This window comes from Sus scrofa, chromosome 8, assembly GCF_000003025.6.
Source record: "Sus scrofa isolate TJ Tabasco breed Duroc chromosome 8, Sscrofa11.1, whole genome shotgun sequence".
NCBI classification, from domain to species: domain Eukaryota; kingdom Metazoa; phylum Chordata; class Mammalia; order Artiodactyla; family Suidae; genus Sus; species Sus scrofa.
In genome coordinates, this window is record NC_010450.4 from 77,723,487 (window position 1) to 77,742,359 (window position 18,873).

The 18,873-nt window shown below is 44.4% G+C and overlaps 2 protein-coding genes across 8 annotated transcripts in view; one reads left to right on the top strand and one right to left on the bottom strand.

Moving 5' to 3' along the window:
• SH3D19 (SH3 domain containing 19) overlaps window positions 1-18,873 on the top strand; it is a 187,020-nt gene that overhangs the window by 34,094 nt on the left and 134,053 nt on the right. The window lies entirely within an intron of this gene.
• On the bottom strand, window positions 10,909-12,914 carry PRSS48 (protease, serine 48). The gene is made up of 3 exons (XM_021100635.1): window positions 12,861-12,914; window positions 11,977-12,140; window positions 10,909-11,739 (listed from the first exon to the last, which is right to left on the bottom strand). The coding sequence occupies exons 1-3, from the start codon at window positions 12,868-12,870 to the stop codon at window positions 11,494-11,496; spliced, it is 420 nt and encodes a 139-aa protein (XP_020956294.1). The 5' UTR covers window positions 12,871-12,914; the 3' UTR covers window positions 10,909-11,493.

Below are 18,873 nucleotides of genomic sequence, written 5' to 3' on the forward strand. Positions count from 1 at the left end.
AATACAATTTTTTTCTATTGTACATACATGTACATATTCCTTTTTCTCACATTATCATGCTCCATCATAGACTTGTGGTTGTTAAGGGGGAGGGGGAGGGAGTGGGATGGATTGGGAGCTTGGGGTTAATAGATGCAAACTATTGCCTTTGGAATGGATTAGCAATGAGCTCCTGCTGTGTAGCACTGGGAACTATGTCTGGTCACTTAAGTTTTTTTAGTTTTCTATGTACCTACCACTAACTGATCATTTGTTCCTCAGACTGTCTGCCAGAAGTGTGACTCTCTCCATATGTTGGTATCTGGTAGACAGTCTGTCAATGGTATCCTTTAAAAAAATTTTTTTTTAATTTTTAGGTTTCTGCCTTCTAACTTCAATCCTGGAACTTTTCTTTATGATTTTCTCAGGGGTTCTCTTCTGTGTCACAGTCTCTTTTTCTGGATCCCACATTTTCCTGTTTTCTCCTCTTTATTTTGGTGAAACACATTCTCCCATGCCTTCTTGAGAAAGACATGCATGAGAGGTAATATTTTTGCTGCTTTGTATATTTGAACATGTCTTATTTCTATCCCACACTTGATTGATAGTTTGTAAATATGGATAGAATTCTAAGTTGCAATTCTCTCCACATTTTGAAGTTATTAGTCTTTTTTTTTTTTATTTCAGTCTGTTATTGAAAAGTCCTGTCATTTTCATTTTGTTATATATGTCATCTGTTGTGGCATAACAAGTTACCACACAGCCTAAAGACTTAAAACAGCAAACATTTCACCATTTCTGTGGGTCAGGAATCTGGGTGCCTCTGACCAGGATGTGCTCAAGCTGGGCTGCAGTGTTGTCTCAGGGCTTAGCTCAGTGAGGGCCTGCCCCATCTTCCTTCACTACTGTTGGCTGGAGACATTAGTTTTACGAGGGTATCTCTATCGCTACTCACCACATGATACCTTGTTTTTCTCACAGGTTGTGTTTGTGACCCAAAACAGCTTAAGACAGAATTCCCTGACTGGTGTGTAGGAAGTCATTTGGTGAAAAGTAGGAAAATTTCTATGAAATTCTCACTGTGGCTCCATGGGTTAAGGACCCATCATAGTGTCTGTGAGGATGTGGGTTTGATCCCTGACCTCGATCAGTGGGTTAAGGGTCTGGCGTTGCCGTGAGCTGTGCTGTAGGTCACACATGCAGCTCGGATCTGGCGTTGCAGTGGCTGTGGTGTAGGTTGGCAGCTGTAGCTCCAATTCAACCCCTAGCCTGGGAACTTCCATATGCTTCAGGTGCAGCCCTAAAAAGAAAAAAAAAAGTTTCTAATATGGGGACTATTTTCATCATTTTTTTTAAAACCCTGGGCCTTGTCCCTAATCCAGAGTGACCTAGGTTTCCTCTGCCTGTTCATCTTGCCACTTTCATTTGTCTGTTGGTTCATTCATGAATTCATTCAGATATTTGTTGAGAACCTGTGTGCTGGCTAGCAGCTAGAACTCACATGTGTAGGCAGTGCGCTGCTGTCAGGATCCACCTGTCACTGATGAGAGAACCCCCACAGATGTGGGTCTGACCTAGGTGCAGGCTGACCTGCCAAGGCCAGCGCTTGTCGGCAGCATCCTGACCACCCACAATGCGGCTGGAGTACACAGGTCGTCCACACACTAGAGAAGGAGGAGAGAGAGCAGTGTGGACCTCTGGTTGTCTTGTTCTTGTGATCCCATCTTCCCATCATCCCCAAACTCCCATCCATTCCCAGGACCTGCATCCTCCCTAGCCTCCATACTCCATCCTATTCCAGTTCCAAACCCAGCATGCTTGGGTCCAAGTGGAAACCACTCACCTGAGTGCAGAGATTTCTTCTGGGAAGGAATGGATAGGCAAGACCCTAAAGCAAATACATGGTATCATTAATATATAACAATACATCTTATATCTAGATTCACTGAACAGAGAGGCTTTCTACATACTTAAATTTCTCAGATTGGTGTTAAAGGCCAAAATTTTATAAATATCTACTCATTAATGGGAATCTTGATAATTACATGCCTGCTTGCCTTCTTTTTTTTTTTTTTTTTCCTTTTTATGGCTGCACCAGAAGCATATGGAAGTTCCTAGACTAGGGGTCACTTTGGACTTATAGCTGGGGCCACTGCCACAGCAACAGCAATGCTGGATCCAAGCCACATCTGTGACCTACAGTTTTCAGCAATGCCTAATCCTTAACCCACTGAACAAGGCCAGGGATCGAACCCACGTCCTCATGGAGACTATGTTGGGTTCTTAACCCACTGAGCCACAATGTGAACTCATTACCTGCCTTCTTTGCAGCATACATGGAATATAATTGGACTTGTAATGTAATTGGTGATCCATGGTTGCCATCAGGAATATCAAGTGAGGTTGCAAATACATTAATGCCTTCATACATTATTGATTTTGAGGTTATAATCTATTTACTTTTGTTGGGTTTTCTTTAGCTGAAGTAGCATTTTGCAGTGTTTGTGTATCTTTCTTTTTTGTTACCTGGTATCTTTTTGCTACTCTTAGCTTACCCTGCTTTTAAATCACTGTGGACCAGGGAAATAAGTGAACAAGCCTCTTCCTGACATCAGTGATTTCCAGTTGCTTCCACTTGAAATGCTCTTCCTCCTAGATCCTCTTAGCTAAATCATTCATCTCCTTTATGTCTTTGCTCAAATAGCTTCTTTTTAGTGAAACCTTCCTGGAGCACTTGATTTAAAATGATAATGCCAGGAGTTCCCTTTATGCCTCAGCAGAAATGAACCTGAGTAGTGTCCTTGGAAGGCTTGCAGCCTGGCCCAGAGGATCCTCTCAGGACTTTTTCAGGGCACACTATTCAGAAGTCACATCCCGTGAGTGAAATTGTCCTGTTGCTCTATGTGGTAATTTCTTGAGCCAAAAACACCTCTGCACCCCACCCCCCCGCCCCCCACCTCAGGGGCTCACCCAGCAGAAGGAGCAGTGGGAAGACACAGCCTGCAGGGCCCATGTTTCTGTCAGAGTCAGCACTTCCTGGACTCAGGCTCCCAGGGTGAGGCCAACTGGGGAGCAACTGGGGAAGAGGGGGCAGGACCAGCTTCTTATCCTAAGCAGATTTCTTGGCTTTGCCCCTGTCCTCTCTGTCCTCACCCTGGCCAGGCACTGAAGGAACCAGCCTTAAGAAGTGCAGCTGCAGGACCCAGGGGGAGGAGCTGAGGCTCGAGGTGCCCCCTGCTGTCCTGGCAGAGCAAGGAGTCTAGGGCTTCTGCCTCCTCCTCTGGGAGGGGCGAAGGGGTGGGTGCAGTAGCTGCCGGCCCAGGGCAGGTTGGAGGGCAGTGAAAGGAATAGAGCCCTGTCTCTAGCAAGGAACAGGAAGGTGGGCAGGACTCTTCAAAAGCAAGAAATGGAAAAGAAATCAACTCAGAACTTGGCTAATTTCTTCGTTTTCATCTCCATCAGGCCGCAAGTCAGATTTTCTGAGAAATAGACTCTAACACAGAGATTTGTGTCCAAAAAATTTGTTGGGGAATGTCTTAGGATCAACACCTCAAGGACGGATAGAGGCAGGATTGGGCTGAGGGAGAGTTGATGTAATGCATTTGCATCAGAGGCCTCAGCCAATCCCACAGGTTGCTCTGGAGCTGCGGTGACCCTTCCAAGATGCCCAGAACTGAGACTGGAAGGCTGGGCCCTTGGACTCCTAACTGACTGTGTGCCTCCATGGAGGGGGTGTTACCTTGGGTGAGGTGGCTCTGGTGGCAGTGTTTGAAATTGGCCTTAGCTTTGAACTGTCAGCAGCCAGCACTCCTGGTTCCTAGGAAATTGAAAGCCTCGGTCTAGGTTCTGGTGGGGTGCAGCCTGGCATCTGCTGCAGAGTTCTTCTCTGTGCCTTTTATGTCTTCTGTACCCACCATTTATAGGGTACTAAGCCTGTGGAGGCAGAACTCAGTGAAGTGTTAAAGCGTATTATTGCTCTCTGTAGCTTAAAATTGGAAAGTTTGAAAGAAACACATGAATAATTTTTAAAAATAATAGAAAACCAAAAAAAAAAGAGTAGAAGACCATAAAATATAGCTGTTTTGATATGACTTATTCAGCTGCAAGTAACAAAGACTCCCTTAAACTAGCTTAAATGGAGAGAGATTAGTTTAAAGCTATTGTTATAGCCTGAAACATGTCCCATCCCCGCCCCCCACCGCCCCACCAGCTCCACATTTGTATGCTGCAGTCCTAACTCCCAGTACCTTACAGTGTGATCGGATTTACAGCTGGTGTCTCTAGGTAAGTTAGGGTAACACCAGGTCATTAGGGTTCATCCAGCTTGACTTATGTCCTTCAAGAAGAAATTGGGAAGCAGACACATGCAGAGGGAGATGGCCGTCTCCAAGTCGAGGAACAGACCTTCCCTCTCGTCCCTCAGGAGGAACCGACCCTCTGACACCGTGGTCTCAGGCGTCTAGATCTATGAGAAGATAAGTTTCTGTTGTTTAAGCCTCCCAGTCCGCGGTGCTTTTTTCTGGCGACCCTAACAGACTAATAGAGATACTTGAGGAACAGAGAGGAGAACAAAGTAACAGGAACATCTGGAGCTGTCCTAGGGCAGACTGGAGGCCAGAGTGGAGACCAGAGCTGGCAGGGGCTCTGGGTGCACGACAGCTGGAGAGCTCAGAGCAGCAGTTTGGATCTCACTCTGGTCCCCAGCTGTCAGGATGGCCTGACCTCATTGCCTGCTGTTTCATTCTATCCCACTGCGAACTCCCCAAGTTTTTCCTTATTTTCAGTGCAAATTCCTGAGAAATTGAAGAGGTTATCTTTTCTTACTAGTCCATAGGGTTATGGCTATGGACTAAGTCTCTTTGCAGGAAGTGCCCTCATGCATGACAAGAAACAGGACCAGGTAAGCAGCAGGGACTGTACTGTATCTTGGTACAGTGAGATGTTTACCTCTTTCAATCCAGATTTTATTTATTTTTTATTTTATTTTATTTTTTGTCTTTTTTTTGCCATTTCTTGGGCCGCTCCCACGGCATATGGAGGTTCCCAGGCTAGGGGTCTAATCGGAACTGTAGCTGCCAGCCTACGCCAGAGCCACAGCAACGCAGGATCCGAGCCGCGTCTGCGACCTACACCACAGCTCACGGCAACGCTGGGTCGTTAACCCACTGAGCAAGGGCAGGGACCGAACCTGCAACCTCATGGTTCCTAGTCGGATTCGTTAACCACTGCACCACGACGGGAACTCCCATTTTTCCAGATTTTAGATGTGAATGTTTTTTTAAAAAAAAAAATTTTTTCAGAAGTGTCTTGTGGTGCAGCAGGTTAAGAATCTGGTGTTGCTGAAGCTGTAGCACAGGGTGCAACTGCAGTATGGGTTCAAGCCCTAGCCTGGGAACTTTCGCCTGCCACAGGTGCGGCAAAAAACAAAAAACAAAACTCCATCTACTTGTTTACTGACCACCACTGAATTGTTTACCTACTTTCTGTTTTCTGACTTCATTCGTGACTACCTGACAGGGTGAACGTCTCCTCCTACTAGTATTATTTAATTTAGCCCCTCCATGCATTTTTAATGGTTCTTGTTTTATGCATCCTATTTTTGTGTGTATGTGGTTTATACATTCATTCTGGTCATGCATCTAATCAGTCACTGTGCTTTTTATCATTATGCAGTGACTGAGTATTTTTCACCTTGATTTTTTTCTGAAATTAATATTGCAACCTGCGACTTTATTCTGTCCATTTAATCAAAGCAAATATTTCTTGTTTATATCATAATTGGTTTTTCTTATTCATATAACAGCTGGTATTCTAATTAATTTATTGTATTCACAGACGATTTTAACTGTTTAGTCCACTCATTTAAGTATAGCTTTAGGAGTTCCCGTCGTGGCTCAGCAGTAACGAACCCAACTAGGATCCATGAGTTTGATCTCTGGCCTCACTCAGTTGATTAAGGATCCGGCATTGCTGTGGCTGTGGTGTAGGTCAGCAACTGCAGCTCCAATTCAACTTTAGCCTGGGAACTTGCATATGCTGCAGGTGTGGCCCTAAAAAGCAAAAAAAAAAAAAAAAAAAGTATAGCTTCTAAAAATATCAGACCTCAGTTTGAGATTTGCCTTCAAGTAATGTCTAGAGTAAAGGTTGTCTAGACACCAGGTCTTTCTCTTGATTTATCAGAGGAACAAAAATTTGACTGGACACTCCTTTCCCTTTGAGGGTCCTGTGGTTGTCCCAGACCTTTAGACTTTATATCCCTAGGCAGGTGCACCTCCCTGGTGGTTTGGTGGCTAGGCTTTTATATCGCCAGCCAAGTCTGAAGTCACTGAATATTTTTCAAATATTATTTGGATTATTCACAGAATCTCTTTTCCCTTTTGTTTAAATGTTTTATGAAAATGTATTTTTGGTTTTGGTTTCAATTTAGTTGGAAATAAACTTTATTAGAAATAACTAAGATGGCGTTCCCCTCATGGCGCAGTGGAAATGAATCTGACTAGGAACCACGAGGTTGCGGGTTCGATCCCTGGTCTTGCTCAGTGGGTTAAAGACCTGGTGTTGCCGTGAGCTGTGGTGTAGGTTGCAGACGCAGCTCAGATCTGGTGTTGCTATGGCTCTGGTGTAGGCTGGCAGCTACAGCTCCAATTAGATCCCTAGCCTGGGAACTTCCATATGCCTCAGGTTCAGCCCTAAGAACAGGACAAAAAAAAAAAAAAAAAAAATTAAGGCAAGCTTTTTATGAAAATTAGATAAAAGGAAGGAATTAAATAGTCATCTTGCTTTTCCTGTCCAAACTTCAGAGTGACAAAATGGGCTTAGCTGCTGAGGGGAGAATTTCAGCTACTACATTCCTATGGGTTAGAGTGATAGAATTTGAAAGCAATGCTTACAGGCCCTCCCTCCTGAGATCATTGATCTAGGGGCTGATTACCAGTAGTTGAAAGTTTTAGAGGAAAGGTTGATGGAGTGCACAGACTGTTACCATTTGAACCCTCTGTTCAATCTTGGTATCATGAGGAGAGGGATAAGGCAGACCTGAGCCATCTAGTGTGATGTAATGTGAAGGAATATCCAATGAAGTATTCTTGTCAAAAGGAAATCTGAGTCTCTAAAACTGCTTCCACTTATAGTGTATACAGGGGATAAAAGAGTAAGTTAAGTTACAAGACAAGGAAGTTAACAGTCAAATCCAGAACATGGGACCTTTTACAAAACAACTAACCTAGGAACTCCTGCTGTGGCACAATGGGATTGGTGGCGTTTTGGGAGCGCTGGGATGCAGGTTCCATCCCTGGCCCAGTGCAGTGGATTAGGGGTCCAGCCTTGGCAGCTCAGATCTGATCCCTGGCCCACAAGCTTCATATGCCTCGGGGTGGCAAAGAATGAAAAAAATTAAATAAAACTAACTTGGTTTCTATAATAAGTCAATGGTTCGAGGGTACAAAGTGAGAGAAACTCTCCAGGTGAAAAGAAATGTAAGAGTCATAAATGTATGTGGCCTCTGTTTAGATCCTGATTTAACAAATCTAAGAAGACATTTTGATACCATCAAGGAGATTTGATAATTGGGTATTATGGTATGAAGGAATTATTGTTAATCTTGATAGATATAATAGTGATACTGAGTTTTGTAAGAAAATGTCCATTATAAAGAAAGAGTTGGAACCTATGTGTGCTTTCCAACCTCTTTCATTGTATTGGAGAAATCTCCTTTGGTTTTCAGCCCACAGTATTATTCTGTCATTTTTATGGGAATGACTGCATGACCTTAGGCAAGTCACTGTTAGAAGATCAAGAAGATGACTGGGACAGGAGTTTCTCTTCCTAAGGTTGTTTTGAATAAATAATTATTCAGAAGAAGTAGGAATTCCTGTTGTGACACAGCAGAAACTAATCTCACTAGTACACATGAGGATGCATGCTCAATCTCTGGCCTTGCTAAGTAGGTCAGGGATCTGGCGTTGCCATGAAAATGTGGTGTAGGTTGCAGACGAGGCTTGGGTCCTGCGTTGCTATGACTGTGGCATAGGCCAGCAGCTGTAGCTCCAATTTAACCCTAGCCTGGGGACTTCCAATATGCCAAGGGTGCGGCCATAAAAAGCCAAAAAAAAAAAAAAAATCAAAAGTAAAGCTGTGTGCACCCACATGGAGACTGGACTATAATAAGAGGTACAAATAACTAAAACCAAATGGCAGATGTTATTTTGGCATTGTGTAAGGGAGACCTTTAATAGAGCTTTCCAACAGTTAAGGGGGTAATTTGGTATAGTGGAAGGACCAAATCTTTTGAGTTAGGCAGTCGTTAGATGAATCTGTTTAATCAGATATTAGCTATGTGATCTTGGGCAAGTTACTTAACATTTCTGATCCTTACTTGTTTTGTGTATGTGATATCATAGTGGAAGTAAGTAATACCTTCTTGAGTTGTTGGGAGAAATAAGATAGTTTTTTAAGTGCCCAACATAGTAACTGATGTAGAGAAGGCATAAAGTAAATACAAGTTCCTGCCATAATAAGGGGTGAGATAAAGATTTCATGACACCCAGAGAATCCCCTTGGCTCAAGCCATCTCAATCTAGGCTCTGGACCCTTAGCTTTTTCACTTATGAAATTCTTATCAGAGCACTTAGAATAGATCAAATTCAAGAGACTGACTCACTAATATTTAAGGGACTTGTATGTGAGCCAGAATGTTAATTTGCAATGAGGAGTATTCATTTTTATCACTGGGATTTTCATTTTCCCCAACCAGGATACACCTTTTTGATATTGAGTAGGGAAACCAAATTAGTAAGTGGATGGTGGTTTGAAGAGTTTTAGGGTCAGAAGGAGTGGAAGTGGCTAATCCCCATAAGCATTTCACTCACCAGGATGAAATATGCAAAGACAAGGTGAAAGAGCACTTCTCCATAACAGAACATATTTCTCTAAATAAATACAAAGTTTTCATTCATCAGACTCAGAATCTCTCTCCCTGAACAGCAGGGTCTGATGAACACATAGATACCTGGCTTTTATTTTTTTGGATTCCTCTTCCTGATACTGTTTTTCTTCAGTTAGTGCCAAATGCTATAGATAACCCTTAACCTTTCTCAGGTATGATCTCGTTCCTCGCATGCTGCTTTGAGATATACCCAAATCTCCAAGTTTAGCTTATTCCTGCAACACATCAGGCATGTCTTTACTCAAACTTGTGGAGTCCTTTCTATAGAAAACCATTTTACTTAAGTTTCAGTTTTAGAGGATTCTGGTGGCAAGTGATGGGACAGACCTGTGCTGTGTAGTGAAGAGTTCCCATTCCCCCATTACCAAAAGTTAGTTAGTTAGTTCATTAGTTAGTTTTCCACTGCTGCTGTATTAGAAGTGTAAGACCATCCATTGAGTCTGTGAAGCGAGCAGATTTATGCCTTGAGCCGAGTTGTATCAAATAACTTATAAGGTACCTTCTAACTATTTTATGATTCTGAATCCTGCTTTTATCTCTTTGTTGGATTTCATGACTTAGTATCTAGATCCATCTCATCTTCACTCACATTCTTTTACTTATTTAGCATCTCATGTGTTTAATGGGTTTATCTTTTTTTTTTTTTTTTTACAGAAGCATTTTCTCAGTGTCAATTATGCCTTCCTTGCAGTTCTGTATTGTTGTCATCTTAAGAAAAATTTTGTCGGGATCGTATTAACATGAACAGTGTTCCTTTGAGGATAAATTATAGTCATTCTTTGAATCCTGCTTATGCTTTGTACAGTTTTTGCATTTGGGGAATAAATTTTTTCAAAGTTATTACTATTTTCTTTATAGGAATGGGAAGCTTTTTAATGGCCCAGATTTAATTTACTTATTTTTATGTAATTCTTCTATCTTTGCAGTTAAATGAAAATTTTCATTTCAAACAGTGATTTTATTGGTATTTAATGAAATTTGAGCAAAAGATGTTCACTTTGCTGCTGTTCCTTTCACCATCTTGTCAGAACTCCTTCTATTTACTTTTTACTATTATTTGTGAAGTGATACAGAGCATCCCATATTATTATAATCACTATGTCGTGAAATCCATAAATTAACTCAGTGCTGGCCTCATCCTATCCCATGTTCTTAACTACTCTTTGTACCATAAGTGCAGGGAAGAGATGGGAATCAAGCAGCCATATGTTTCTTATATGAGATCTGTTCTTAGGATATTACAGATTGGAGAGCTGTCTAATAAACACCTTTTCTAACCCCAGTGGGCCTCTGAGCACAAGTACGAGGTACTCTCGGAGGGTGGGATGAACAGGAGACTCAGAAGGCACTCTCTCCCTCCCCCAATACCTCTCTCTACCCTCTGCTCCCATGCCCCTGCTTAATCTGTGACTACTAAACACTCCCAGCTCCTTCATCCAGATCCTTCCCACATTCCACCTGTAGAAGGCAACCTTTAAGATGTCCCCAGTGAGTCTTGCCTCCTGCTAGTCACACCTTATCATTTCACTTCTAAAGTACAGAATACAACAGAGGTAATGAGACAGCAGTTTTGATAATCTGTTGATAAAGAGACCATAGCTTCCATTTGGGGTGCTCTCTCTCATTTTCTTTGACAACTTGCTCTGGATGAAGCCATCTGCCCTGAGACAGCCCTGCAGAGAGGCCTGTGTGAGTGAGCTTGAAGCAGATCCTTTCTGGTTGAGCCTGGAGATGACTGCAGTTTACAGCAGCAACCTCTTGAAAGACCCTGAGCTGGAACTACTTGGCTAAGCCCTCCCTGATTACTGACCCACAGACACTGAGAGATAGCAAATGTTTGTTGTTTTCAGCTGTTGTGTCCTGAGGTAATTTGTTTGTTTGGGGTTTTTTTTGGGGGGAGGGCATGTGGAAGTTCCTTGGCCAGGGGTCAAACCTGTGCTATCATAGCAACTTGAGCCACTGCCATGACAACACTGGTTCCTTAACCCACTTTGCCACATGGGAACTTCCTGGAGTAATTTGTTATACAGTAGTAGCTAACTAATACACTGCCATAGGCTCCTCTTGTCTGGTGTGCTTCAATGAAACCTTCTAATCTTCCAAGTCCCTGATTTTTTGTCAGAACCCAGTCTAGTCCAAGATTGGATGGTTTTCATCTTGAATTTGCCAAGGTCAAGCAAATTAACCTTTCTGGACCATGGCTGCTGCTGCTTTAGAATGTCAGGGATTTGTTGGGTCAAGTGATTTCCAGATCCCTTTCAGGCCTAAAGTTCTTTGCTTTTGTATTTCCTCAGGCACCAACTCCAGTTTCATCAAAAGAATGAATATGAGAAATAGTAGTTAGAATCAACCAAACTTTATTCACATGAGGGATCCTCTTTACAAGTTGACCTGCAAGAGAAAAGGCAACAAGCAGATTCATTTCCTGGGAGCTAGGCCTAGATGTAGTAGAACTGCATGTCTCACTGAATCTTCAAAGTATCTCTTCAGAATCCTCAACATCTAGAATATCCCCCTTTGTCCCTCATTCTTAATTGCCACTTTACCCTGGCCATACTGACTCCAGCCGGTTAAGGTAGCCTGAGGAAAATGAGAGGCAGAAGCCTAAGAGGGAAGAGCCCAGAGAAATCTGGACTGGGGGTAGCAGAAAGGTCAGCATGCGAGGTGGCTGACTTCTCAATCCAAGACTTATAGAAACTGATGTTCGTATATACTTGAGGCTCATTGGTTCTGCTGCAGTTTGATTCCCTGCTCATCACTCCTGCCAGGACCCAGAAATCCTCCACTTTGCACGTCAGGGGATCTCCTCTGCTGCCCTGGGGGAGAGAGACAGATGGCTGAGCCATTCACAGGGTAAAGGGAAAGACTCTCCAATAGTTCAACCAAGAGCTGTGGGATTAGGGCCTGTCCGACACCCCTGGGATCACCCAGGGACTCTGAAGCTAGGAGACATGGACGAAGCACATTGGGGAAGAGCAGCACTCTGAAAGGTGCCTAGAGAATAATAGGTTCTTTTTTTTTTTTTTTTTTTTTATAGAATAATAGGTTCTTACCCTACACTGATCTGTTGGCCCCACTGGGAGCCTGGAGCAGATCATGTCTTCACTGATGGGCTTGACTCCATGTAACAGGCTTTCTTTCTGATAGTAGTTATTGCAGGTCTGGAGATCAATGAGGGGCACTTTTAGTTCCTTCAGGGTATAAGATGGTTTCATAGCTGTAAGGTCAAAAAGAGTTAAAGCTGTCTTAAAAATTAGGAAGCAACTTTCAGCTGTGGATACAGATTACATGCCTTTGATTTTTCAGGGATAGCTCTGATTTCAGTTAGTCTGCCTCCACCATAGACAGCATTCTGATCTCTGGTTTGGCAAAGAGTCTAAAGGTCGAGTTCCCTGGATCTGAACAAGACCAAAGGCAGTTGCTTCTGCCCACCCAGATACCACACATAACAGAAGAATCTTTTGATTCAGGAAAACCTAAAATAATGAAAGATATGGGATTAAATTGTTGGGCTTTGGAATATATTTTTCTATTCCACAGATTAGATACATGAAGTCCTCCTGTCCCAGTCTGACTCAGGACCTGCTGTGCAGCGTTGCTCTCCTGGGTCCATCTTCATGTCTGCTTCTCCGTCCCCCTCACCACACACCCTCCACCCAATGTGGAAGAACTGAGAACTGGCTTCTCTCTGAGTTCATTACCCTGTCCTTTTCACTTTCAAGGTCTTAGTAGTTTTAGGAGACAAGAACAAAAGCATATAAAAACAAGTGGAGAGATTACTGTAGGATTATGACAGAGGCAAGGGGAATTGAAGTCCGTGGTCCCTCAGGTTAGTTGCCGAGAGCACACCATGTCTGGTGCTAGAGGCGGGGTGGATAGAGCCAGGGAGGGAATGCCAGTGGAGGGAAGAGAGCTCAGAAAACCTAGTTATCCTCACATTGGGACATCCCAGAATTGCCCCATCCAGTCGTCCAGCAGGAGGTTGAGTTCTTCAGCTGGACCGCAGATGTCGGGAGGCAGATGGGCAGGACCACGGGGCTGAAAGAAATTGGGCGGGCCAGTTCTGCCACGGCGATGGTGCCCCAGGTGTTACCCTGCAAGCCAGGGTGCAGAATAACCCTGAGCACAGGGATGGTCTTCGTTTTAGAGTGTTGGTGCCCAGAGACCTGAAGTGACCCAACCAATACATTGTATTTGCTGGCATCCTTAGATCTGCAAAGAAGAGGAACAGAGCAAGTACTGTGGGTTTCTTGTGACTCCGTCATGGGGTGGCACAGCAGAGCCCAGAGCTCTGGAGGTTGCATTTTTAACTCTTAACTCTTCCTAAGTATTTGTTCCTTCAATAGGTGCTGAGCATCTCCTGAAAATATTTATAATGAGTCTTAGACATGATCTGGCCCTCGTAGGGCTTTTGGTCTTAAGGGGTGTGTGTGTGAGTGAGAGAGAGAGGGAGGGAGGCAAGGAGGGAGGGGGACAGACAAGACACAAGTAAACAAGTATACTATTTTAAATTGCGATAAAAGGCAAACAGGATTTTAAGATAGAAAGTAAAAGATGAAGGAAGAGCCTATGAATTGTTGATTAGGGAAGGTGTCATTTGAAGAGGTAACTTGTCAACCAAGTCTCACAAAGTAGGAGTCAGCCATAAGAGCTGTAAGGAAAAGCATTCCAGAGAGAACAGGGTATGCAAGGGTATTGGGGGTAAGAAAGAGCTTGGCAGCTTCTAGGAATTGAAATTAACCTGGAGTAGAATGGGAGGATGTTGGGAAAATGAGCAGTTATCTGGCAATTCATGGCTGGTAGGTTTTATTCTAGGTGCTTGAGCATTGAATGGTGGATTTGAAGGAAGGAATAACATGATCTTGCCTCTGACTTTTAAAAAATGACTTTGTTGTGTGTTTGAAGGTAGCAAAACCTATTTTATAACTGCAGTGATCCAGGACAGTTATGCTAGAGTCAAAGTATATTTTGGAAGTAAAACTGAAGAAGTGGTGTGTGCAGTGACTATATAGAGGGCGAAGGAAAGTGAGGCTTCGTATTTCTGGCTTGAGCAACTGGCTCTGTTGTTGGATGAGATGTGAGAAGGGAAGAGAAAAGAAATATGTTTGAGGACATTGGTAGTGGTAAAAGTGTAGTTGGAGTTTCCTTGTGGCACAGTGTAAACGAATCTGACTAGGAACTATGAGGTTTCAGGTTTGATCCCTGGCCTTGCTCAGTGGGTTAAGGATCTGGCGGTTGCCATGGCTGTGGTGTAGGCCCGGTGGCTGTAACTCCAATTAGACCCCTAGCCTGGGAACCTCCATATGCCACCTAGCCGTCCACTGAGCTACTATGGAACTCCCCAAATATGACATTTTAAACCATGGGAATGGCTGGGGCCATCTAGGGAGAGTGAAGGGGCTGCGAACTGTGCATCCAGAGTGGTTTGAAGATGTGGGTGGGCTCTAAGGGGAGGGCCTTCTCTGGGGAATGTCTCCTTGAGCAGAGAATTAGGGACTCATTTCAGTCAAGATGACTGTCAAATGTGAAGGACCTGCAGTCTAAGAGTAGTTGCACTGCCCTGAGAGCTAGGGCAGGGGGCATTTGGACCCACTTCTAGGGCACAGCGTGCTGCTTCGGGCTGTGCAGGATGAACTCCTCTGCCCTTAGCTCGGGAGCTCCAGTCCCCCGCGTCCCCGCTATGGGTCTCCCCGAAGCAAGGCCAGCACTCACCGGAAGCAGCTTGCCGTCGTCAGCACCCAGCGCTCTGAGATGAGGGTGGCCGCACAGACGTGTAACAGGTCCTGGCGGATGCTGACTTGCCAGGGCCACTGCCCCACGTTGGCCTCCATGCCTGAGGCGATGCCAGATAAGACGGCGGGACGCCCACAGACTGCGACAAAAAGGAGAGTGGCCTGGGGGACCTGCTCCGCCCCCTCTCCACCCACTCCCCAAATTGTGCCTCTCCTCTCCCCTCTTTGGCACCAGTTCCCTTGGTGTCCCGTCCCGTTCTCTCCACCTCCCACCCCAAATTGCTGGCCCTGGCTGGGCGCCTTACTTGACTTCACGAGATTCTTTGGTTCCTCCTCTTCTGTGCCTGGGGACAGAAAAGGAGGGACATGGGGGACACCCAGGATGGCTTCTTGTCGCCGAGATCAGCTCACACCCCGGTCAGACCCGGCCTGGGGCTCACCTGAGACCCCCAGCAGAAGCTGCACTAGGAAGACCCAGCCTGCAGGGCCCATGTTTCCGTCTCAGAGTCAGCACTTCCTGCTTTGTGGACCCAGGCTCCTGGGAAGAGGCCAGCAGGGGCAGCCGGAGAAGAGGGGCAGGACTAGCTCCACCCTCTCCCCTCCTTTGGTCCTCACCCTGGCCTGACCAGATACTAAAGGGGGCGGCTACGGCGGCGGCGCCCCCTGCTGTCTAGGCAGAGCAGGGGGCCTGGGTTTCCTGCCTGTGGGCGGAGGAGGGCAGGGCTCACTCGGTGCACAGGGCCCCTGGTGTGGGTGGAGGCCGGGCTCTCAGACCCTCTGCCTTGTCTGCCACGTCAGGGTCCTGCCTTGGCTGCTCCCGTCCACCTCCTCACCCCCGGCCTAGAGTGAGCCAGTCTGGGGCAGGTCCCTGAGCTTGGGTCACAGAGAGCCGTGGGCAGAAGGCTGCCTGAAGTCCTTGGCCTCTAGAACTGCTGCAGGACTGACAAGAGAAGATAAAAAAGAGAAAATAAGCCAGCTAATTAGCTGACCAATATGTTCTGCCTTCTCACTGTCCCTTTTTTGCTTCAATCTCTACCTGTTGTAATTTGTTCTTTGCCTTCCTAAGTCAGCAGATGTTTAGTGGAGCTTTATTGTTGGAGGTGTTGAGCAGGACCTGTAAAGGAGCACTGAAATGTGAGGGGTGTCCACCTCCAAGGAGTTCACAGCCTGGTCTGAGAGAGGCAGTATAAGGAAATAACGCCAGAGGTTTTGACTCTTCAGTCTTCACTAAGAAAAACTCTGAAAGCCTAAGGACAGAGCTGGGGGCTGGCCCAGGCTGCTGAGCCTCCTTTCTTGGCTCCCACCAAAGGCTAGTTTTGAGAACTTTTGAACTTAGGCAATGCACATTACCTCAGTGCTGAGCAAATGTTGTTGCTGTTAAAAACATGGCAATGGTGAAATAGTCATTGAGGCTCTTGGCCCAGGGGGGCATCATGGGTATAATGAAAATGAATGAGATTAGGAGGCCTGTAAAACCAAGGGGAGGTTATACTTCTAAATATCAAGAATGGGATTATTAGTATTATTTAAATTGAGGATTAATTTAACTTAAAGCTTTCGTCCAAAGACCAAAAAAAAAAAAGGATGAGAGCTAAGTAGCTCACATCATTTGATAATAAGAACCATGATTTTAAGTCAGGTGATAATTTTTATCTCCGTGGCAATTAATTCAGTGAGTATGCTGCAATATTGTACAAAGCACATTAGTTAACATAATAAGTGGTTTATGGGGGACTAGGAAATATTTCTTGTTTCTTGTCTCTTCCTAAATGGTGATGCCATCATTTTGAATCATGATTAAATCATTTATGTGAAGAACTAAATGAAGTATTTATATTTTTTATGTAACTTGAAATAAAAGTTGAATTAAGAGAAATTGGCTTTTTCCTCTTTCAGATACCACTCTTTCCAGCTGCACATTGGGTTCCCCATTCTCTGGATACCCTTTGGACTGTCCTGACATTTTATTGACTTTTATTTCCTAAGGAACCTGTCTCATACAACTGCCTCCATGAGAGCCCACCTCAGCTTTGCCTGGTTATCGGTTGTAGGAGGGATAATTCCAGAGCCAAATAAAAGTACCAAAGATCTCAAGATATGTGTCTTCTCTCCCTATTTAGAAGAGAATGGTTAGGGTCTCAGAATAGAAGACAAAAATAATTATAGCCTTAAGGCCCGGAAGTTAGATACTAGTACTAAGATACTAATGTGGGGAGTTCCTGTCGTGGTGCAGCGGAAACGAATCTGACTAGAAACCATGAGGTTGCTGGTTCGATCCCTGGCCTTGCTCATTGGGTTAAGGATCCAGTGTTGCCGTGAGCTGTGGTGTAGACTGGCAGCTGTAGCTCCAATGTGATGCCCAGCCTGGGAACCTCCATATGGCATGGGTGCAGCTCTAAAAAGCAAAAAAAAAAAAAAAAAAAAAAAAAAGGTACTACGGTACATAATTAATAATGTAATAATGTAGACAACTATAAACTCTGGAGAGGGAAGGACCATTTAAAATCTTTGTTATATTCAAGTTTTTTTGATTTACAGAGAGAATGAACTAGTGTCTATAAATTTTAAATTGATTCTAAGCAGTTAGGCATGTGATCAGACAGAAGCTTGACAGTATTTTAGATTTTCATAACATTTTCATCCACACAGTGCCTCTGGGAGGAAAGTGTGTTTTCATTTCTGTTTTATAAATGAGGAAACAGGATTTTGGAGGTTAAATGACTTAACTAGTTGTATGTATCATACTGTAAACTAGCAAAGTAGGGAGTTGCATCTATTTCCTAGTCTAGTAACTGATTTTAAATCAGTTCTTCTGATTTGTTGTCTAGTAGTTTTTGCCCCCATGCTTCAACAGCTTTCTAAGTCTAGGAGACATCATTCATTTATTCAGCAATCATATTTTTAGTGCCCATGCTGGGCACTGTTCTAGAACAGAGGAATGACAATGTAGAAAAAACCCTGCCATCATGGAGTTTATATTCAATTTTAGGTCAGACCATGACAACTTCTGTGGAGAAAAATAAAACAAGATAGGAGGAATTCCTGTTGTGGCTCAGTGTGTTAAGAGCCTGATGTTGTCTCTTTGAGGATGTGGGTTCCATTCGTGGAGTTACCTTTGTGGCTCAGCAGGTTAAGGACCTGACATTGTCTCTGTGAGGATGCAGGTTCGATCCCGGGCCTCACTCAGTGGGTTAAGGATCTGGCGTTGCCACAAGCTGCAGTGTAGTTTGTAGATATGGCTCGGATCCCATGTGGCCGTGGTGTAGGCTGGCCGCAGCTGCTCTGATTCAACCCCTGGTCTGGGAACTTCCATATGCTTCAGGTGTGGCCCTAAAAAGAAAAAAACAAAACAAAACAGGATAGAGATGCTGGGGTCAGGCATCACATTTAAATAAAGTGGTCAGGAAAGGCATCACTGAAGTGGTTTCTGGGCAGGTATCTGAGGAGAAAGAGGCAATGAGCCTGGTGGTTAACTGAGGGAAAAGGGGTTGAAGCATAGAGAGTAGATTACAGAAGCCCTGAGTTGGGGTGGGGGAGGTGTTTGAGACATTCGAGAAATGCTGAAGCTAGAGCAAGGGTCTCCAGTGGTAGATAATGAGATCAGACAGGGAACAGAGCCCTACTCTGTGGGCTCTTGTAGGCTACTGTGAGAGTTGGTTTCTATTCTTCGTAGAACAGCAAGATTTTGACCTGACTTCCATGGAAGCCTTAAATGGATCCCCTTGGCTCCTGGGTTGAGAGTGGTCAGGGGTAGAAAAATGGAGACCAGCTGGAAAACTGTTGCCATGATTTGGGCAGGAGGTAATGGTGGCTTTGGACCAGGCCCATGGAGGCAGAAGTGGTAAGAAGTGGTGTATTAGGTTGCATTTTGAAGGCACAGCTAGTGGGACCTGCTCATGGATTGGTTGTGGGTAGGAGTCAACATTGACTCCAGGGTTTTTGGCTTGAGCTACTGGAAGTGTAGAATATCCATTTCCTGAGATGCAGCACACTGTAGGAGGAGCCGCTGTATGAGGGGTAGATGGAAAATTGACTTATAGACATATTAGGTTGAAGATGGTGGATAAATGTCCAACTGAAGATGGCCACTAGGCAGTTGAATATATAAATCTGGAATCAGGAGATCGCCACACACTGAAGGACTAGTTTAGGGTGTTAACAACATGTCATAGTATTCAAAGCCAAGAGATGAGATTAGGTCACCTAGGGAGTGAGTAT